Source organism: Phyllobates terribilis, unplaced genomic scaffold (genome assembly GCF_046119375.1).
Source record: "Phyllobates terribilis strain yellow unplaced genomic scaffold, ASM4611937v1 Scaffold_10__3_contigs__length_209671492, whole genome shotgun sequence".
Lineage (NCBI taxonomy): Eukaryota > Metazoa > Chordata > Amphibia > Anura > Dendrobatidae > Phyllobates > Phyllobates terribilis.
The window spans coordinates 75,750,916-75,775,207 of record NW_027362770.1 but is presented as its reverse complement, the minus strand read 5'-3'; the positions used below and the strand labels follow the sequence as shown (position 1 = coordinate 75,775,207).

The window sequence follows — 24,292 nt, the reverse complement described above, 5'->3', positions numbered from 1 at the left end:
TACACTTAAATATCTCCATGTTAACCAGTGCTGACATAATAGCTTTAGTAGGAACACCTGCCACCGTAGACTGGACAGCAATACTCTCAATGATAACACCTATAAATGGGATATTCAAAATATTGCACTGCCTATATCCATAATACTGTGCAGTTGGTGTCAGTTGACTGTTGGATAGACTTCCACACAGTACAGTGGATTAAACCTTATATTAACTAAATGAATAAAAGGTTATACACTGCACAAAAAAAATAAAGGGAACATTTAAACAACAGAATATAACTCCAAGTAAATCAAACTTCTGTGAAATCAAACTGTCCACTTAGGAAGCAACACTGATCAATCATTTTCACATACTGTTGTGCAAATGGATTAGACAATAGATGGAAATTATTGGCAATTATCAAGACACCCTCAATAAAGGAGTGGTTCTGCAGGTGGGGACCACAGACCACATCTCAGTACCAATGCTTTCTGGCTGATGGTTTGGTTTTGGCCAACACCATACAGGACGCTTGGCATTTGCCACATTACACCAGGATTGGCAAAGTCGCCACTGGCGCCCTGTGCTCTTCACAGATGAAAGCAGGTTCACACTGAGCACATGTGACAGAAGTGACAGTCTGGAGACGCGGTGGAGAGCGATCTGCTGCCTGCAACATCCTTCAGCATGACCTGTTTGGCAGTGGGTCAGTAATGGTGTGGGGTGGCATTTGTTTGGAGGGCTGTGCTCGCCAGAGGTAGCCTGACTGCCATTAGGAGATGAGATCCTCAGACCCCTTGTGAGACCATATGCTGGTGCGGTTGGCCCTGGGTTCCTCCTAATGCAGGAGAATGCCAGACCTCATGTAGCTGGAGTGTGTCAGCAGTTCCTGCAAGATGAAGGCATTGAAGCCATGGACTGGCCCGCCCGTTCCCCAGACCTGAATCCGATTGAGCACATCTGGGACATCATGTCTCGCTTCATCCACCAATGTCACGTTGCACCACAGACTGTCCTGCAGTTGGCGGATGCTTTAGTCCATGTCTGGGAGGAGATCCCACAGGAGACCATCCATAACCTCATCAGGAGCATGCCCAGGCGTTGTAGGGAGGTCATACAGGCACATGGGAGGCCACACACAATACTGAGCCTCATTTTGACTTGTTTTAAGGACATTACATCAAAGTTGGATCAGCCTGTAGTGTGTTTTTCCACTTTAATTTTGAGAGTGACTCCAAATCCAGGCCTCCAGTGGTTAATAAATTTGATTGCCATTGATGATTTTTGTGTGATTTTGTTGTCAGCGCATTCAACTTTGTACAGAACAAAGTATTCAATGAGAATATTTCATTCATTCAGATCTAGGATGTGTTATTTGAGTGTTCCCTTTATTTTTTTGAGCAGTGTATTTTATTTCAATTTGACAGTCAGCTCAAGTCAGTGATTTTCAGTTCTGTAGGTCTACAGTCAGTGAATCCAGCAGTTCCATCAACTTAAAACTGACAGCAACCATCTATTGTTCAGAGAAGTCTGGCCAGAGGTGGTCTTTATAAAAGAGTTGTGGCCAAAAAGCCATATCTTTGACATGGAAACAAGGTCAAGCGACTCAACTATGCACAAAAATATAGGACCTGGGGTACAGAATTATCATCAGCAAGGAGTCAAAGTGTGACATATTTGGCTGCAATAGAAGGCAGTTTGTTCCCCAAATGTATGCAGAGAGGTAAAGAGAGTAGCGTCTGCAGGTAACAGTGAAGTCCAGTGGAAGGTCCTTGCAACTTTGGAGCTGCATTTCAGTAAACAGGATTTGCTCAGGATCAATGGTGTCCTCAATACCGAGAAATACAGGCAGATAATGGTCCATCACAAAATGCCATCAGGGAGGCGTCTGACTGGCACAGTATATTTGGGGTTGATGTCCTGCTACAAAAAATACAACTGGAGCCAATGTCATTAAAGGGAACCTGTCACCCCCTGGGACGCTTTGAAGCCATTATGGGTATACAAGTAATAGCATTGTTTTAACAGTCCTATGTGTATGCCTGATAGTAATAATCGTATGTCAATTAGTTCTTCCAGGCTACGGGGCATGCAGTGCCTGGAAGAAAACGCTGTCTTGTGTGTTAATTTGTGTACCACGCCCCTCTCCTGCAGTGTGCCCTGTAATGTGCAGTTGTGGCGCCCTCATACAATTACACAGTACCTTTTCCACCCTGCATTGGCTTAATTGTTCTTCTGCGCAGGCGCCGCTGACTTGCCGGATCAAGAACGGTGAAGACCCTGCTATGGAGCAGGGCGGAAAAGGTGTGCAAAATTGCTTGAGTGCAGGATTACAGCGCCACAACTGCACGTCACATGGCCCTGTGCAGGGGAGGGGGTGGTACGCAAATTAAACACAAAAGGCACAGTTTTCTTCCAGGCAGACAGAAGCTATGAGGCATACAGGTAGGACTGTTGAGATAATGCGATCACCTGTATGCCCATAGTAATAGCTTCAAAGCGTCCCAGCTGGTGGCAGATTCCCTTTAAGGCCATGGCCCCACTATCCGCAATCGGTCAGTATTGTTTCTCAGGAGTGGGAGATAAAACCAGGAGTGGGTGATAAATACAGGATTGGTGACTTTTTTCTATTATACCTTTTCTCTGATTGTTCTTCACCTTGTTTTGGCTCCCACTCCTGAGAAAAAATACTGACCGAATACTAATAGTGGGGCCGTGGCCAAAGAATCAGATCCTGAAAATATTGCATGCAATTGTACCTACAAGAATTGCTGCTTTAATACTATTAAGGCAAACGGTGTTCACGCCAAATAACGAATCACTTTAGATTTATCTTTTGCTCATTCACTTTGCGTTTTGTTATTTTTTATCAAATAAGGTATCCCATTTCTGAAGGCATTTTTACTTCGCATGAGTTTAGACAGGGGTGGAAGAAAAGCTGAAAACTACTATAGGTTAACCCTTTAAATCCACACCAATGGTATGACCCCAGCTCCATACACAGCGTGTCGTTGCTTTATACCAAGTTTTGTACTGGCAACGGATTTTGACAGTCCTGAGAATCTTGATTATTGGTCCAACTATACACAAACCATTTGTAACATACATTAATAGAAATAGATTTACTTAACACATCTCCTGGGAGAGGTGCGGCTTCGTTACAGTGTGAAGCAATTAGAAGTCTATTAGCAGGGCACACATGGCATCTTGCAGCCGTCTTCCTCCAGCCTCATTGCCCTCTGTACACTTGCAATCACATGTAGATATTGGAGATAATGTGTCTGATATTCAACAAAAACAAAATTTACAGCCTATGCGTCCTTGTGCCGTACACAAGGATATTTTATACATTCTATGTTTTAGGAACATGTGCTTCTAACATTCCCTATTGGTAAAAAACAAACCCATGAAAGAACACCTCAACAAAATACTAAAATTAGTTAACCCGTAAATGGAAAAGTGCCTAAAATAGTGCCAATGGCCTTGCTCCAGACAAAGATTTGGTTACATATATAAGCAAATGAGAATTTACAGATTCCCCATCAAAGGCATTACCAGCCACTTAAAAACGCTCAGAAAACCTTTAAGTAATACCTTTCTGATCCCCTGCAGCTTTTGGTACGAGGCATACAGGGTCCCATTGTAGTCTCCAAGTATGGACATGTTGTAAGGGCTGAAGTCAATCACTGGCCATCACAGGAACAAACATGTCACTGGTGTAGCCAGTGATTGGCAGCAGCGTTCTCACGTCTATACATACCAAGCAGGAAGTACAGAGGCCAGTAGGGGCCCCAGGAAGTGCTGGAATGGGAACCCCTTCAATGCTCCGCACATACTGAGATCTAGGTAGACCCCACACAAGACATCCTGCTTCAAGCAGGGCTGTGGAGTCAGTAAGCCAAACCTCCGACTGAGACTCCTCAATTTCCATGACACCATGTCCAACTCCACGACTCCAACTCCCTCATACATGGCTCATGTGTAAGTGATAAATTTACTGTAGCACAGATTCATCTCAGCTAAAAGTCTAGACCCTTAGATCAGGAATAGGACAGACATTTATAGGACATTTCATAACTTTCCCAAATTCTTATGAAAAAATATTCCCCACAAACTGCATTGAACTACTGTACCCAATTATATATTTTAGGAGTTGGTCCATATTATACCGACTCCATGTCTCTGACTCCACAGCCCTGGCTTCAAGCCCACAGCAACCATATAACCAGATGCATTTTCTTTACACAACACTCAACTTCAAATAGGAGAACATTTCACAGTAAATTCCAGATTCATTTTCACATGTACTGTTTCTCTCGTAATTTCCATAGAAATCTGTGGATATTTTATGGAACTATTTCTTGCAAAACAGAAGAAAAAAAACTACTATCACAGCAAACGCACATGTCAAAACTGGTTATTCCTGTTGCCCTTTTTTGCATGTTGAAAACTCTTTAAATACTTGCATGTGATTTGAAGCTTCTGGAAGGATTGCATAAGATTGCCCTTCTTAAATGGGTGTATTTATGCATTTCCCATGTGCCTATGCGGCAAGTGCATTACTCAATCACAGTTTAATCTTGCATGGGTTAGATTCAGAAAATAATGCCACTGTTCAGTGCCCTATAATTCCCCGAGGCATCCAGAAGTGGAGAGAAGGGCTCAAAGCTAAAAATTAGCTGCACCCCAGGAGCACAACACAAAAAGCAATAGGAGATTAGACGCCTTGAGTGACTATCCTCAGTTACCATAAACCTGGGCTTAAGGGATCAATAATGCTCACACTGTGCAGAACAAGCACTAAATCGTATACAGACATCATATGCAATGCATAAGGTCCTAAACAGGGTACAGAGACGTACCCATCGCGGCCCAGCACAGGCCGGGAGGATACTATCAGCACACCTTGCGCGCCTGCACTTCTAGGACTTGTGTTGGGAGCTTTCTGGACATATTGAGATAAAGAGGCGCACATTGTGCCTTACACCGGAATAGCGAGACGTGTAAGGGGACCCAGCTATCAAAACTACAAATAAAGATGGACAACCTACATGCAAGCTTAGTTATGCAACCTTTCATTAACTCTTTTGCAACTTACAGGTTTCTCTATGGAGAGTGAGGGAATTCACACATTGTGACATCAGGGCTTTGGAAAACACCACAGGAAAGGGAGGAACAAAATGCACTGAGGATGCTACATTTGAATGTTGCCCCTGATACTTTAAAAGGTTGGGAGGTCTGTGGTCATAAATTGGCTAAGAAGGGCTCAGAAAAGTTACAAACTCACCAGCAGACTATTAGAGTATGGAGAAACTAGTCGCATGCATTGCTCAGGTGTGATTTTGGCCCATTCTTCCACACAAACACTCTTCAAATGACATGTGATAAATTTATGAATCCTGTATAGTTTAATACTTTTATCTTGAAAATCTAAAGTAATTGAAGGCTATTGTGCATCTACCTAGTGAAATACAATAGCAGCTAATGGACCAGTAACAATAAGAAAAAGAAGTTTTTGCATAAACATCAGAAGACAGAGCATAAAAATGAAGATGAAGGCAAAGTGCAATCAATTCAGTACACAGTCTGAAATATCCCATACAAGAAATCTAGCTAATCATACATGGTTACTCCTTACCTATCACTGGAGGATCCCGTTCAGCAAACCACAATCTGCAGTCCAGATTAATGGCGAGAACCTATATACAGCACGCAGACATGCTACTTTACACATTATGGGAGGGAAAGCTTAAAACTGGCGATATAAAAGCCGCACTGTGCGAGCCTTCAGGGAACACTTAGTGCTGAACTTCTAAGGAAGGGACCTAGGGATTTCACATGTCAGCTAGTGTATGGCTGCCTTACAGCAAGTCAGCTGTCACATACACTGACATCACCATGGCGGTATCAAGGTACAACACATGAACAGTTGTCATACCAGAGGATTAGTACGGCTTTTATGGGATGCCTGAAAAACACAAGTAAATACCCAATGGAGTTTTTAAGAGCAAAAGCTCAGAGTTTCTGTATCAAAAAAGTAGAAAATGCATCAAAAATGCAATAATCAGCGCATTTTGGTGACGACGATAGGGGAAAAAAAAATAAACTTGTACACTACATGGGCACATGGTCTTAAACACAGATATTTCCTTCGTAGGTACCAACACTCCTTATAATTAGCCAGGCCAGCATGACAGATATATGATCACAATGCATCTAGTTAGGCTGGTATTGCTGAAGGTTTTACCCCCAAACTTGTGCATGTAAAACCTACAGCAGATTACATTACCAGGCAAGTGGGTGACACTTTACAAATATCATTCACGTGGTGAAAATCTTTTTTCATGTGAAACATAGAGCATGCTGTGTATTTTATATGTGAATTCTAAAACTTTGCTGGAGATTCACTTCCAAAATGGAGCAAGATCAGCAGCAGACCTTACACCAACACCAGACATGAAAGACGACAAAAAGCCATGACATTAAACCTGTCATACTGCACTGCTCACTAGTGTGAAGAGAGGAGACGCCAGCATATGGGAATCCAGACGAGGGGCACGGAAACTCAACAAGCCAAGCCCTTTAAACCTTTTTCCCATACATCATCTTTTGGGGGAAATCAGGCAGCCCCTATCTACATTAGATGGCCCTCTGTTCCCATACAAAAAACAAAACAGATCATTACATAACAGAAGAAAATACACATTTTGTCGCTGCTGGATAATGCATTGGATTGTCAGCTTTGCAGTCACCGTGAAGACTCCCCTCTCCTTTAGTTAAATCTCCCTATTAGACCTGAATAGGGAGTGACACTGGGAAGTAGCAGTGGTTCATGATACAATAGAAGAACGTCAGGCCCCACGACATTATTCTATTTTTTATTAGCATTGCAAAATTAATACACTTTGGAAAAAAAAAAAAACACTTGTTTTGGGGGAGGGGGGGGGCATCACCATATACTGAGAGCTGTAAGCCTTAATTTTCCATCATCAGAGCTTTATGAGGACTTGTGCTGTAGGTTTCAGTGCTGGCATTTTGTGTTACGTGAATTTTTAATACTTTTTGTTAACGGTTAGGGAGGCAAAAAAAAAAAAACTACAGCAATTCTATTTTTTTGATCATTAATTTTAAACACCAACCACCGTTTGGTACTATTGACATATATTTATTCTGTATGATTACAGCAATACCAAGATTACATGCTTTTTTAATCTTTTGCTATTGGCTTCAGATTGGCTGAGGGATATGGCAGACTATTGCAAGGGACCCTGCGATTGCGCTGAAGGGGTGCCAACGGGCTGACAGAGGGAGCAATCTTGTATCAGGAGCCTGGCTGTCTGTATCAGTTGGCCCCTGCTGCGGATAGTACGGGCACAACTCCTGTCATTCATCAGACATAACTGTACACTTGATTATGGGAAATCACCTGCAATCTGAGTATAGTTACATCAATTTGTGTGATGGGTTTAACTTTGCAGGAACCAGTATAAATAAACCAGATTTGGTCCAAAGCTTGTTTGTGATTGTAAGCAGTGATGGGCAAGGTCACTGCCCTTCTGTCTCCTTATTTGTACTACATAACATTTAACCCATGACAAAGGGAACCTGTTGGGTTGAAAATGGAATCTGACCTGCAGGCAGGAAGTTAAAAAGCTGGAGGAGCTGATCAGATTGATGTTCATTTTATGTGAAAAGTTTTGGTAAAAGTGCATTTCCTTAACTGAAATCCTGGTTGTTTGGATGTATACAAGTCCTATTCATTGATTAACTATCTTAACTGTATGACATGTATGCAGAGATCGCTGTCAATCACACAATAGGTCCACCCACTGGACTCCGATGTTTACAAACACCAGGGATTTCTATGAATAAAATAAAAAATGACGCTGAATCCGTTCCCACCAACCTATAGATCATTCTGCTCAGCTTCTCCATCTCTATACCGTGCTGTCCACAGAGCTGACTGCATGTACAAAGTGACAGGTCCCCTTGAAAAATTCAGCAGGAAACATTGGTTCAATATATAATAAAAATAAATCATTTTTGATGGTATTACTACTACGTTAGGCCTATTTACGTTGGAAAAGAGAAGGCTTAGGGGAGACCTCAAACATGTATAAATACATCAGGGGGCAGTACAGAGATCTCTCCCATGACCTGTTCATACCAAGGATGGTGACAAAGACGAGGGGGCACACTATGCGTCTGGAGGAAAGGAGGTTCCTGCACCAGCATAGAAGGGGATTCTTTACGGTCAGAGCCGTGAGTCTCTGGAACTCTCTGGGAGAGGAAGTGGTGATGTCCAACTCACTTAAAGCGTTCAAGAGAGGCCTGGACGCCTTTCTTGAGAACAATAAAATTACATCTTATGCTTAGTTAATTAATCCAGGGATTTAATCTGACTGCCAGATTGGAGTCGGGAAGTGAATTTTTCCTCAATGATGTAAATTGGCCTATACCGCATGGGTTTTTTTTTGCCTTCCCCTGGATCAACGCTGCGGAATAGCTGCAGTGCACAAGAAATAGGCTGAACTGGATGGACGCTTGTCTTTTTTCGGCCTTATAAACTATGTAACTATGTTATCAATCCACAATTAGTAATAACCTGTCCTGCGTGATTTTTTTTCTTGGGATGGTGAGCAAATCCAAAGACGTGCACTCAGCAACTGCATATCTCTTTTTAGAGAACGGCCTCCACATTTACATTGCAATATCTACACAGATAGTAAGGACACACGTCTCTTATTTCAGCTTCCAGGAAAGTCGTTAAGAACAGAAAAAGCTACAATAAGCTGCATTTATTTCAATGAAAAACAGAAGCCATTTTGGTTACAGCGATTGCATTTGCTTGCATTTTACAAATTGATGTAATGAAGACCTGCCTTACTTACCAACCGGACGAGGAGGAGGCCCAGGTGCAGTGCTGACTGGTGGACCACATGGAGGTGCTGTGGGTCTGGGTAAGGTCGGCCCCAAAGCTTGCCGCACTGGCTGAGGTTGGCCTATCGGTGGTGGAACAGGACCTGAAAATTGCAGTGCATAAAACCATGAGCTAGACAACTGAAACATTTACAATGCAAACCAGGATCAAGCAAACCACCGTCTCCCTCATGACATGACCAGAAATCACAGACAGACCTTCCGAAAACAGAAACAGAACAGTGGAATGAAACCTAGAGAGCAAAAAGAAATAGGGGAGAGAAAGAGCGAAGACCAATATGGCTTGTTTATATACTGTTCATTAAAATGAACCTCAGACGGTCCAAGTGCCATAAATGTATGATGCTTGTCCGGACTTATAAATTCAGAGCACAAGTTAAAGCTCCTGCAATCTAGGAGGGACGTCGGGTCCAACCGTCAGACTCTTCCTTTTCCCCGGGAAGAGGACAGAAGTAGCTTATAACCACTTCTGCCATCTACTTCATTGACCACCAGGTTGTACAGAAGCATATGATGATCTCTTGGGGAACAATACGTTTTTTTCAACACGTGCAAAAAAAAAAAAAAATCTATTTTTTTTCTTTTCCATATAAAATATCCCCTACCAAAAACTCAAAGTCATGGCTGCTGAAAATAATTCAGGTAGAAATGAGCGCATGTCTGGCCGTGGGCAGGAGCTGTACGAATTTCCTGACCTTCCATGTTCCATGATGTGGGTTTTTTTTTTTTTTTTGTTTTGTTTTTTTTTTTAGCCACTGGCCTGGTGTGAAGTCATCTGTGCGCCAGCATAGTAACCCATAAAACAAGCCCGGGATCCTGGAAAGTCAGGAAATTCGCACAACTCCTATACACGGCCAGAGAGCACTGACCTGGATCATGGACCAGGGTGCAAGGAAATCCGCTCAACTCTACATTTAGGCAAAAACTGAAAAAAAATGTCAGGTCAATAAGGTCCTTTTAGAACTCGTCACTGATGACTTAAAATTTCAACATTAGTTCAAAAGGATTTTCAGAAAGATTATATTATTCATTTCAGAATTACAGCCATTTTCACAAGTGCAACCCCTTCGCGCCATGGCCATTTTCCATTTCTTTCCTCCCCAAGGCTGTGGAGTCGGTAAGCCAAACCTCCGACTCCTCAATTTCCATGACTCCAACTCCCTCATACGCGGCTCATGTGTAAGTGATAAATTTACTGTAGCACAGATTAATCTCCGCTAAAAGTCTAGACCCTTAGATCAGGAATAGGACAGACATTTATAGGACATTTCATAACTTTCCCAAATTCTTATGAAAAAATATTCCCCACAAACTGCATTGAACTACTGTACCCAATTTATTATATATTTTAGGAGTTGGAGTTGGTCCATTTTATACCGACTCCACCAAAATTGACTCCGACTCCACAGCCCTGTTAATTTATGTTATATTTTGATAGATCGGGCTTTTATGAATCTATAGATACCAAGTGTGTATTTTTAGTTATTTTTTTATTGTTTTATTTTAATGGGGCAAAAGGGAGTGATATGAACTTGTGTTTTTTTTTTTTTGTGAAAAAAATGTAATGTATTTCCTTCACTTTTTACTGGATTGAACAGTTTCCTTGAAGCAGCGATCAGCTGGTCGCTTGTGCTATACATAGTAGCGCATTAGCACTGCTATGTATAGTGAAAATCACAATCTCCTATGAGCTGTCTGTCACAGGAGGATCGGAATGACACGCAAAGAGGTCTACAGCAGACCCTCGGCTTTCATGACAACACGGAACGACACGTGCTCCACTCCACCCGCGGCTTTAAGTCCACGTGCACACGTTGAATATTTGGTCAGTATTTGTGGCCAAAACCAGGAGTGGGTGATAAATACAGAAGTGGTGATGTGTTTCTATTATACTTTTCCTCTGACTGTTCCGCTCCTGGTTTCGGCTTACAAATACTGATGTAAAAAAACTCACCGTGTGAACGTGACCTTAGAGGCACATGATGGTTGTAAATCAGTAGTCATGTGCAGGGAAAGATGCGGGCTCTGTGTGCGAGCCTGCACCAAAGTCAGGGAGCCGGCATGTGACGTACCGGTACGTCATATGTCGGTAAGGGGTCAAAGGGAATCTCTGTTAGTAGGATCTACCCTCCTAAGCCGTCTACATGGGCATGTAGGTCCTAGAAAGTTGAATAAAAGGATACCTCGATATCTGTGATCTCATGTTTCATTCTAGAGAAATTTACATTTTTCTTAATAAATAAGCAGTTAAGATCTATTGGCCGGACAGTGAGCTCCCTGAGAATCTGCTTCCACATCTTACTTTAAATGAAAGGAGGCTTTGCCAGTGTGAGACATGTAATGACTGACAGTCTGCTCTCCTAATCTACATGTCTCACACTGGTAACTCCCCCTTTCATATAAAATAAGCTCTAGAGGCAGATTCTCATGCAGATCAGTGTCCGGCCCAAAATTTGGAAAAGCTTATTTATATACAAGAAAAATGTAAATTTCTCTAAAATAAAATAGGAGATCGCAGATATCAAGATATGATTTTATTCATCTTTCTAGGACCTGCATGCCCATATAAACGGCTTAGGAGGGTTCATCCTACTGACAGATTCCTTCAAAAGGAATTATACAAACTACAGTTTATAAATATAATCATTTTAAAACCCCTCAAAGATGCAGCAGATTATTGTTTTTACTCATTAGTTTTTTTTTCCTTCCAATAGCCATCGTCATAGAAGATTTTATTTTACCCCAGAAAGTTCTAGTTTGTACTATTAGGGGGCCTTCACACGTCCGTGTTTCCAGTGCGAGTGGTGACAGTTTCCACAAGTACCGGAGACACTGACACACGTAGACTCATTCAAATCTATGAGTCTGCGCACATGTCAGCGTGTTTTCACAGACCAGGTGTCCATGTGCTCCACACGCTGACAAGTCCGTTTTTTTGTGGACACATGGCCCGCAAAAGTTGTTCACGCTGAACATACACGGATGACATCCGTGTGTCATCAGTGTGACACGGACCGGCGCCTGGAAATCAACGATACAGATAGTGCCGTTCTCAAGTGCTGAACACTGTCCTCATCACTGTTCCCTGCCGGCGCTGCAATCAGCACCACCAGGGACCATGATGAGGGTAATGGTAGTCTGATCCCACCTGTAAAAATAAGAATAAAATAATAAAAGCCATATACTCACCTCTCCTAGGTGTGCCCCGCTGTAATCCATGTGACCGCTGCTGCAGAGGAGCCGGGGAAAATGAGCCGCTCAGAGCTGCGCTCAGTGAGTGGCAGGACACCGCTTCTGAGCGGCTCATTCTCCCCGGCTCCTCAGCAGCAGCAGTTGCAAATATTACAGCGGGGGACATCTAGGAGAGGCAAGTACATGGATTTTATTATTTTTTCAGGTAAGGACACTGCAAGATCAGACTACCACTACCCTCATCATGGTCCCTGCTGGTGCTCATCACAGGAGACATTGATGAGGGCAGTGTTCAGCACCCAGCGCTTGGGAACAGCGCTAACTGTACCGCTGATTCCCAGGCGCCCCCCCATGTGATCCTGATGCGCCACAGGGTTGCCACACATGGACATCTCCGGTCCCGGAAATACCCGGACGTGTGAAACCAGCCTAAAAACGTGTTTAACCAGAAAAAGCAATTACTATTACAGGGAACCTGTCATGGGGTTGATCCGCAGATTAATAGTGTCCTGAAGCAGCTCGGCACCTGCACTGAGAGCCCCGCTGCCAAGAGGAAATCAACTTAATTCCTCCCGGCAACCTCGGCCTTTCAGTCATAGGGGCAGTCCCTTTCAGTACATAGTGAGTGGTGGCTGTAACTGGCGTTCTCCATTGAAACTATATGAACACTTGCTCAGCCATTATGTGTATGGCGGGTGGGGAGGCAGACATAGCGTTCAGACGAATGCTTGTTTAGTCGATAACTTCGGCACGTGTATGGCCAGCTTTATAACGTTACATATTTAGGTAAGGGTTTTTATCATATGAGAAAGTGAAGGCATATCACTAGTATCAGACCTCTGGGATCACCGATTGAGAATGAAGCGCTGGTTTAGTATTTCAGCCCATTCATACTTTTTATCTGCACATTGGCGCCCTGTGAAAATGGTTGTGTTGCTTATCATGGGGCCATACTGAAACATTTTATTAGCATATTTATGGTATGTTCACAGAATTATTATTTTACAAACCCCTGTTTCCAGAACCCCTTTTACAAGCAGCAGAAAACGTGTGTGGGGAAAAAGTCTTGTGCGGATCAGCAGCAGTGCCGCATGCTGCAGGTATCCGAAATTCACAGTATACTAGACATGCTGCAGATTATCAGCCAAGTTCTCCTGTTGCAAGGCAAACCATGAAATTTGCTGCAAGTCAGATTCATAGTAATATCTGCACTGGAAAATATCCACCATGTCTGACCTCAGCCTTATCAAGAGAAGAGCAGCACCCTCCATTGATAAGTTGATTTCTATACAATATATGGCTTTTAGTCATGGCTTTGTGGTCACAAAAACTGCACATGTGAAAGAACAAGAAATTCTAACTTCTGTAGAGCACTTGAATTTCATACACTACCTGGACTCATAAAACTGTTTTGATGAGAATGAACTCCAAAAGAAGGTCCATAGGGTTGAGTAGTGGGGGGCTGTGAATTTCCAAGCGTCAGTAGTGGGGCAGGGACAACTCCGGCAGCGGACGACACATGATTGGTCATAGGATGAGCCTGTCCATGACTTAAAGGCGTTGGAAAATACTGCCAGCTTGACTGAGCTGGCTGACTCCCATGAGGAAGATTGCTGCCTACGGGGGCGGGTAGTCCAACCGAGTTCTGCGGAGGAGGGGGCATCCTTGGTGAAGAAGACCTTGTATTTGTAACGGGTGGCGCTGGTGATGTTCCTGGAGGTCTATTGAAAGGCTGGCCAGATCCCTGATTATTTCCAGGCTGGGGAACAGTTTGTTGAGATCCGCCATAGTTATAAACGCCAGGTCCTGATTGGGGAGAAGCTTTAGCTGGCATCTGTTGTGGGTATGAGCCTGGAAGGGCTGAACCATAACCCTGTCCAAATGGTTGCTGTGGTGAATACATCATGGGGTTTTGTAGGGGACCTTAGGAAAAGAACATATACATAATTTTAATGATATATACATATATGCAGGTAATAATTCTGAACACCTCCAATAACAGAATTATGCTGGAATATGCCATCTATATGGCTGCCTCTACTAAACTCCAGTCACATTGTTCTGTACCTTCATGTTGAACAATATACAAGAGAACTAACCACATACTGCAGCCTAGGAGCGACTAGAAAAGTGCTGTTAAACTAACAAATAAGGCTTCAAGAGCCTGTATCAGTGCTGGCGAACCTATGGCACGCGTGCCAGAGGGGGCACGCAGAGCCCCATCTAAGGGCACACACGCCATCGCTGCAGCACTTGCGCTCATGTATCGGGCCCGGCGGGTGAGGACTCTGAACCCGCCGAGTGCTGACGCCAGCCCCTACTTCAGCTAGATGTGTGTTCTCTTACAAATTGGAATGCACAGGCTACTCTGCCATTGAGCTGCATGTTTTGCATATGATTTTGTCAAACGTACAGCACATAATTGGTAAATGAGAACATATCCCAAGGAGGTCAAATAACAGGTTTACAAGCAGAGATCATCACAGTATCGGTCACCAGCACAGGATCACCGTACATAAGAAATTCATGTCAAAGGAATCTGCACCAGCCAAGTGATGACTGCAAACATTGCTGGCAGATCACATGAATTCCTCATGAGTTTATCATATGATGTTACAGGTAACTAGTCAGCACAACAAACTTCTCTGACATAGTTAAATGGGTATTCTTATTCTCACAAACACAAGTTCTTAGGATACAGGACCCCAAGCAATCCTGACATTGGGGCACTACAGAGTCCTGGCTAAAGTCAGCGTTATTCTTGATCTCTGTTCCGGTCATTGCATAAGCGACTGTTGGAGAAAGCCGAATACAGCAACACACTTGTTGGATCCCAAAATCTTGTGGAAATCATGTATTGAAGAAGTTTCTGCTGCAAAGGGTAGTTTATTAGAAAGACAGTCAGCACAAAATGACTACTTAAACCAAGCACCGATACTTGGTGCAACGTTGGAGTGAGCAAATAGCTTAGCGCACAATCCCACCTTCTTGTTTTCCACCTAGCTCTGCTCTCATCTTCCTTGATTGACATTTTCGGCATTACAAGAGTAAGAAAAGGGCAGAAACAGATGAAAATAGAGAAGTGCAAAAATGCAATGAACTATTTGGCAGAGCAAGAGTCGCTCATGTTCGCTTTGAATGCTTCCTTTATGCTGACAAGACTCCCTTTATAAAGGACCTTTCAAATTTTTCATGGTGGACTGGACCCATATTTTAAGTGCTAAATAAAAAAAAAAAGTTTTAATTTTGCATTTCCATTGGTGAAATATTAGAAATTAAGTATTTGACACCTAATGAGTTAACTTTTAAGTCCAAGTAGGTGTGATCAGAGTTTTCACTGGGGGCATGTGCTTCTCCCCTTGTATGATGCTGACCAATCATAACCAGGCAGCAATACACTGGAGAAAAATACACACCCCACAATAGCTTAGTACTGGCTTAGTGTGTGAGATGTAATTTGTTCTGCTCAACTTGTAATGTCTCTGCACTGACAGCTGAGCAGGCTGTTATTACATCTCACATAAATGTAGCCCAGAACAGGCAGTCCACTTCTGTAGGAGATGAAATGACAGCCTGCCCTGCTCTCACTGCAGAGATATTACAAGTTGTCTTGAAACTGCAGACATCTCTAGACAGCAAGTGTGGGAGAGAGGCAGTACCACAGCGGTGACAGTGTTATGAGAAGAGCTGATAGAAGGGGTTGTAATGTGACACAACTAAACTCTGCTGTGCTGCCCAATCCCACAGGAACCTTATCTGGAAGGTGTTCATCTGTGTTCTACTCCCAATACTTTACAATAATGCAGGAAAGAGATCTGAGTTGTACCATTACATCTCACACACTGAAAACCTGCTCTAAGCTGTTGTGGGGAACATTTTTTTCTCTTGATTGTTGCTGCCTGCTTATGACTGGTTAATATTATATAAGGGGAAGAAGAACACGCCCCCCAGTGAAGACACTGATAATGAGTTAACTTTTTTTAAAAAGTCCTAGTTAGGTGCCAAATACTTTGTTTGCTAATAGCAACAGACAGGAAAAAGTGTGTGCGTGTTACTCTGCTGTACAGCCACTATTACATTGTGTGCCCAGTTCAACATGTAAAGAAGAGCTTTCATCTAATTTTAAGTTTATGGGTTTAGAACAGGATGTCCAACGAGATTATATAAAATTGTAAAAGGGCAACGGCCCACATATTCCAGTCAAATAATGTGTATGGTGGATTGAAAAACTGCTGAAAAACTCGGACCAATGTTATCCATTGGGGCAGTGCAGACTGATTTTTTTCACTGACCAAATTGGGGAGTGGAGGGGGGAGATTGGATGTCATATGGAGGCACAGTAAAGCATCTGTTTTATACTAATACATTGCAGTTCTGTAATATAGGAAACTGTAAATGATTAATAGCTGCTGTAAAATAAATAAAATAAACACGGATTGCACACGGATGACAAGTGGGAAGACAATTGTCCCACATTTCTGCATGAACCTGACCCGATTTTTACATGCTTGTGTGAACCTACCCCTAGCATTGAGTGTGGTTTTATCCAGAGGGAATTCTTTTTCCTAACAATAGTATATTCATTAATAGTTTAGAAGCTTTTATACATTAGTCTCTTATGATACAGATCTTGCCAACTCCATAGAACTTGAATACAGTTAAACACAGCTTGCAGTTTATGGACCATTAATAACAATGACACTCATTGAGTATTTCTAGCCTGTAATGGACAGGATGCATGAGTGGGATGCTGGAGGCAATGCACAGGAATTGGTCACAGGCTGACACTGCTGAGAGAGCAGTCTTCAACATTCATGAAGTGTCATAATATTCAGTCTCAAATATTCTTTTGCAACATAACTCTTCCTTCAATTTTTTTTTTTGAAGTCTCATTGGGCCAGGTTCATATTGCATCTTTGACATATGTCTGAAGGCCTGAAAGATGGGACAGGGGAAGGAGAAAGGGGGAAAACCGCCGAAAGAGGTATTGACTTTAACAAAGCAGAGGAGTCACTTCGTGCCCTGTCTAACCTCCTTTCAGGCAGTCCACCTACAGGCATTAGCAGATTCCATAGTTACAGGGTCCTTCATAATAAACCACAACCCTCCACCGGACACAGATGTGCCAATGGGGCACTTCAAAAGCGGTGACTGGTAAACTCCAGAATTGTCAGCAAACTACAGCAGATCATGCGTGCTTGAAGTCAGATTTAAGGTATTTAGATCCAGAAATAAGAAACTGCTTTGATCTATGGAAGTCGTGCCACACAAGATTCCCCCACTGTGTAAAAGTCACATCATAAGACATTAGCAATACTAATCTATACATCAAGTCATATAGATAACAGCCCCCCACACCTATGAATACCCGAGAAACAGAAGGGTCCACAGCTATTACCAAGAACTCAAAACTGCCCAGGTGACCTATACCAGACACACAAGCACATGGGGTCACATCATCTCCATGTACACCGGTGGGAGAGAGGCCACAGCTCAGAGATCAGCTACAGTCAGGGCTCAAAGGTGACAGCTGCTCCACAAGACACACCATGACCTTTGCTCAGCGCAACCTAAAGCAAGGCGGCCCAGATACAGCATATGTACACGCACACACCATACACTGCATCTGGAAGAGACCACTGGCAGCCAAATATGTACACACACACATACATATATACACTGTATCTATGTAACCAGTGACAGATCTATATATTATATACTGCATGAGACCACTGAAACACACACACACACACACACATATATAGTATACGAGACCGCTGAAAACACACGTATAATATATACATACACACAACATATGCTGTACCTACAAGTGACTACTGGCAGCCCAGCTCTATATATATCATACGCTGTACCTACAAGTGACCACTGGCAGCCCAGCTCTATATATATCATACGCTGTACCTACAAGTGACCACTGGCAGCCCAGCTCTATATATATCATACGCTGTACCTACAAGTGACCACTGGCAGCCCAGCTCTATATATATCATACGCTGTACCTACAAGTGGCCACTGGCAGCCCAGCTCTATATATATCGTACGCTGTACCTACAAGTGGCCACTGGCAGCCCAGCTCTATATATATCGTACGCTGTACCTACAAGTGGCCACTGGCAGCCCAGCTCTATATATATCGTACGCTGTACCTACAAGTGGCCACTGGCAGCCCAGCTCTATATATATCGTACGCTGTACCTACAAGTGGCCACTGGCAGCCCAGCTCTATATATATCGTACACTGTACCTACAAGTGGCCACTGGCAGCCCAGCTCTATATATATCGTACACTGTACCTACAAGTGGCCACTGGCAGCCCAGCTCTATATATATCGTACACTGTACCTACAAGTGGCCACTGGCAGCCCAGCTCTATATATATCGTACACTGTACCTACAAGTGGCCACTGGCAGCCCAGCTCTATATATATCGTACACTGTACCTACAAGTGGCCACTGGCAGCCCAGCTCTATATATATCGTACGCTGTACCTACAAGTGGCCACTGGCAGCCCAGCTCTATATATATCGTACGCTGTACCTACAAGTGGCCACTGGCAGCCCAGCTCTATATATATCGTACGCTGTACCTACAAGTGGCCACTGGCAGCCCAGCTCTATATATATCGTACGCTGTACCTACAAGTGGCCACTGGCAGCCCAGCTCTATATATATCGTACACTGTACCTACAAGTGGCCACTGGCAGCCCAGCTCTATATATATCGTACACTGTACCTACAAGTGGCCACTGGCAGCCCAGCTCTATATATATCGTACGCTGTACCTACAAGTGGCCACTGGCAGCCCAGCTCTATATATATCGTACGCTGTACCTACAAGTGGCCACTGGCAGCCCAGCTCTATATATATCGTACGCTGTACCTACAAGTGGCCACTGGCAGCCCAGCTCTATATATATCGTACGCTGTACCTACAAGTGGCCACTGGCAGCCCAGCTCTATATATATCGTACGCTGTACCTACAAGTGGCCACTGGCAGCCCAGCTCTATATATATCGTACACTGTACCTACAAGTGGCCACTGGCAGCCCAGCTCTATATATATCGTACACTGTACCTACAAGTGGCCACTGGCAGCCCAGCTCTATATATGATATGCTGTACCTACAAGTGACCTTATAGTGTATCTGTAAGTAACCCCTTCCGTGCAGTCAGACAGCCTATCCGCTCAGCCTCTCCTATTGGATTCCAGGGGTCACCTCTTACACTGTGACCTACAGGAGACGCACACCGGGCTGGTGACCATACATACATGTCCGAGCTTACCATTGGAGTAGGGCGGCCCGGATCCCCCATTTTGGGAGTTGTACCCGGCGTTGGACATGGTGGCGGAGTCCTGTGAAGGTGGGAGGGAGAGCTAGGAAGAATTCACCCGCTCCGAGATACTGGTGAGGTGACAGCGGGAGCAACTTATCCGTTCATTGTGGCGCTCAGTGCCGGTGTCCGGATGAAGCAGGCCCGAGATTATTGGCGATAATATAAGAATTTAGCACTGGGTATTAGGTAGCAGGAAGTGCACAGTCCCAGCCCCGGGGCGGCCCCGCGCATGCGCGCTTAGTACACGTGGCACTTCCTGTACGTGTTGCTCTTTCCGTGCTAGGACAGTTCGGTGCCAACGGTGTAGTGACGTATGCAGCACTGTGTCCACGCACGGGCGCTTCTCTGTAGCGTCGGAGCGCTGAGCTGGCGCATGTGGCAATATGCGAAAGTTTGGACGGTGTCGGCTATATTATATGACCGAACACTGTGTTATTCTGTGCTAATGCGCAGCCATCTATATAGGACGATGCCCAGTCACTATATGGCGCTACACTGCTGTATGAACGTCTATAGGACGGTGCCCAGTCACTATATGGGACTACACTGCTGTATGAACGTCTGTAGGACGGTGCCCAGTCACTATATGGCGCTACACTGCTGTATGAACGTCTATAGGACGGTGCCCAGTCACTATATGGCACTACACTGCTGTATGAACATCTATAGGACGGTGCCCAGTCACTATATGGCGCTACACTGCTGTATGAACGTCTATAGCACGGTGCCCAGTCACTATATGGGACTACACTGCTGTATGAACGTCTATAGGACGGTGCCCAGTCACTATATGGCGCTACACTGCTGTATGAACGTCTATAGGACGGTGCCCAGTCACTATATGGCACTACACTGCTGTATGAACGTCTATAGGACGGTGCCCAGTCACTATATGGGACTACACTGCTGTATGAACGTCTATAGGACGATGCCCAGTCACTATATGGCGCTACACTGCTGTATGAACGTCTATAGGACGGTGCCCAGTCACTATATGGGACTACACTGCTGTATGAACGTCTATAGGACGGTGCCCAGTCACTATATGGCGCTACACTGCTGTATGAACGTCTATAGGACGGTGCCCAGTCACTATATGGCACTACACTGCTGTATGAACATCTATAGGACGGTGACCAGTCACTATATGGCGCTACACTGCTGTATGAACGTCTATAGGACGGTGCCCAGTCACTATATGGGACTACACTGCTGTATGAACGTCTATAGGACGGTGCCCAGTCACTATATGGCGCTACACTGCTGTATGAACGTCTATAGGACAGTGCCCAGTCACTATATGGGACTACACTGCTGTATGAACGTCTATAGGACGGTGCCCTGTCACTATATGGCACTACACTGCTGTATGAACGTCTATAGGACGGTGCCCAGTCACTATATGGCGCTACACTGCTGTATGAACGTCTATAGGATGGTGCCCAGTCACTATATGGCACTACACTGCTGTATGAACATCTATAGGACGGTGCCCAGTCACTATATGGCGCTACACTGCTGTATGAACGTCTATAGGACGGTGCCCAGTCACTATATGGCACTACACTGCTGTATGAACATCTATAGGACGGTGCCCAGTCACTATATGGCGCTACACTGCTGTATGAACGTCTATAGGACGGTGCCCAGTCACTATATGGGACTACACTGCTGTATGAACGTCTATAGGACGGTGCCCAGTCACTATATGGCGCTACACTGCTGTATGAACGTCTATAGGACGGTGCCCAGTCACTATATGGCGCTACACTGCTGTATGAACGTCTATAGGACGGTGCCCAGTCACTATATGGCACTACACTGCTGTATGAACGTCTGTAGGACGGTGCCCAGTCACTATATGGGACTACACTGCTGTATGAACGTCTATAGGACGATGCCCAGTCACTATATGGCGCTACACTGCTGTATGAACGTCTATAGGACAGTGCCCAGTCACTATATGGGACTACACTGCTGTATGAACGTCTATAGGATGGTGCGCAGTCACTATATGGCGCTACACTGCTGTATGAACGTCTATAGGACGGTGCCCAGTCACTATATGGCACTACACTGCTGTATGAACATCTATAGGACGGTGACCAGTCACTATATGGCGCTACACTGCTGTATGAACGTCTATAGGACGGTGCTCAGTCACTATATGGGACTACACTGCTGTATGAACGTCTATAGGACGGTGCCCAGTCACTATATGGCGCTACACTGCTGTATGAACGTCTATAGGACAGTGCCCAGTCACTATATGGGACTACACTGCTGTATGAACGTCTATAGGACGGTGCCCTGTCACTATATGGCACTACACTGCTGTATGAACGTCTATAGGACGGTGCCCAGTCACTATATGGGACTACAGTGCTGTATGAACGTCTATAGGACGGTGCCCAGTCACTATATGGGACTACACTGCTGTATGAACGTCTATAGGACGGTGCCCAGTCACTATATGGCGCTACACTGCTGTATGAACGTCTATAGGACGGTGCCCAGTCACTATATGGGACTACACTGCTGTATGAACGTCTATAGGACGGTGCCCAGTCACTATATGGCGCTACACTGCTGTATGAACGTCTATAGGACGGTGCCCAGTCACTATATGGCACTACACTGCTGTATGAACATCTATAGGACGGTGCCCAGTCACTATATGGCGCTACACTGCTGTATGAACGTCTATAGGACGGTGCCCAGTCACTATATGGGACTACACTGCTGTATGAACGTCTATAGGACGGTGCCCAGTCACTATATGGCGCTACACTGCTGTATGAACGTCTATAGGACGGTGCCCAGTCACTATATGGCGCTACACTGCTGTATGAACGTCTATAGGACGGTTCCCAGTCACTATATGGGACTACACTGCTGTATGAACGTCTATAGGACGATGCCCAGTCACTATATGGCGCTACACTGCTGTATGAACGTCTATAGGACGGTGCCCAGTCACTATATGGGACTACACCGCTGTATGAACGTCTATAGGACGGTGCCCAGTCACTATATGGCGCTACACTGCTGTATGAACGTCTATAGGACGGTGCCCAGTCACTATATGGCACTACACTGCTGTATGAACATCTATAGGACAGTGACCAGTCACTATATGGCGCTACACTGCTGTATGAACGTCTATAGGACGGTGCCCAGTCACTATATGGGACTACACTGCTGTATGAACGTCTATAGGACGGTGCCCAGTCACTATATGGCGCTACACTGCTGTATGAACGTCTATAGGACGGTGCCCTGTCACTATATGGCACTACACTGCTGTATGAACGTCTATAGGACGGTGCCCAGTCACTATATGGGACTACACTGCTGTATGAACGTCTATAGGACGGTGCCCAGTCACTATATGGGACTACACTGCTGTATGAACGTCTATAGGACGGTGCCCAGTCACTATATGGGACTACACTGCTGTATGAACGTCTATAGGACGGTGCCCAGTCACTATATGGCACTACACTGCTGTATGAACGTATATGGGACGGTGCCCTGTCACTATATGGCACTACACTGCTGTATGAACGTCTATAGGACGGTTGCCAGTCACTATATGGGACTACACTGCTGTTTGAACATCTATAGGACGGTGCCCAGTCACTATATGGCACTACACTGCTGTATGAACATCTATAGGACGGTGCCCAGTCACTATATGGGACTACACTGCTGTATGAACGTCTATAGGACGGTGCCCAGTCACTATATGGGACTACACTGCTGTATGAACGTCTATAGGACGGTGCCCAGTCACTATATGGGACTACACTGCTGTATGAACGTCTATAGGACGGTGCCCAGTCACTATATGGGACTACACTGCTGTATGAACGTCTATAGGACGGTGCCCAGTCACTATATGGGACTACACTGCTGTATGAACGTCTATAGGACGGTGCCCAGTCACTATATGGGACTACACTGCTGTATGAACGTCTATAGGACGGTGCCCTGTCACTATATGGGACTACACTGCTGTATGAGCATCTATAGGACGGTGCCCAGTCACTATATGGGACTACACTGCTGTATGAACGTCTATAGGACGGTGCCCTGTCACTATATGGCACTACACTGCTGTATGAACGTCTATAGGACGGTGCCCTGTCACTATATGGGACTACACTGCTGTATGAACGTCTATAGGACGGTGCCCAGTCACTATATGGCGCTACACTGCTGTATGAACGTCTATAGGACAGTGACCAGTCACTATATGGGACTACACTGCTGTATGAACGTCTATAGGACGGTGCCCAGTCACTATATGGCGCTACACTGCTGTATGAACGTCTATAGGACGGTGCCCAGTCACTATATGGCACTACACTGCTGTATGAACATCTATAGGACGGTGCCCAGTCACTATATGGCGCTACACTGCTGTATGAACGTCTATAGGACGGTGCCCAGTCACTATATGGGACTACACTGCTGTATGAACGTCTATAGGACGGTGCCCAGTTACTATATGGCGCTACACTGCTGTATGAACGTCTATAGGACGGTGCCCAGTCACTATATGGCACTACACTGCTGTATGAACGTCTATAGGACGGTGCCCAGTCACTATATGGGACTACACTGCTGTATGAATGTCTATAGGATGGTGCCCAGTCACTATATGGGACTACACTGCTGTATGAACGTCTATAGGACGGTGCCCAGTCACTATATGTGACTACACTGCTGTATGAACGTCTATAGGACGGTGCCCTGTCACTATATGGCACTACACTGCTGTATGAACGTCTATAGGACGGTGCCCAGTCACTAT

The 24,292-nt window shown here is 44.7% G+C and overlaps 1 protein-coding gene across 1 annotated transcript in view; it reads right to left on the bottom strand.

The window, feature by feature from the left end:
* Positions 1–19,729, bottom strand: part of SEC24A (SEC24 homolog A, COPII coat complex component) — a 58,535-nt gene extending 38,806 nt beyond the window's left edge. The window contains exons 1-3 of the mRNA XM_073649604.1: positions 19,423–19,729; positions 13,508–14,038; positions 8,875–9,006 (exon numbers count right to left, since the gene is read on the bottom strand). Of these exons, the coding sequence (XP_073505705.1) occupies positions 8,875–9,006; positions 13,508–14,038; positions 19,423–19,480 (721 nt within the window). The 5' untranslated portion in view covers positions 19,481–19,729. The remainder of the gene's footprint in view (positions 1–8,874; positions 9,007–13,507; positions 14,039–19,422) is intronic.
* Between the last annotated feature and the right edge of the window lie 4,563 nt (positions 19,730–24,292).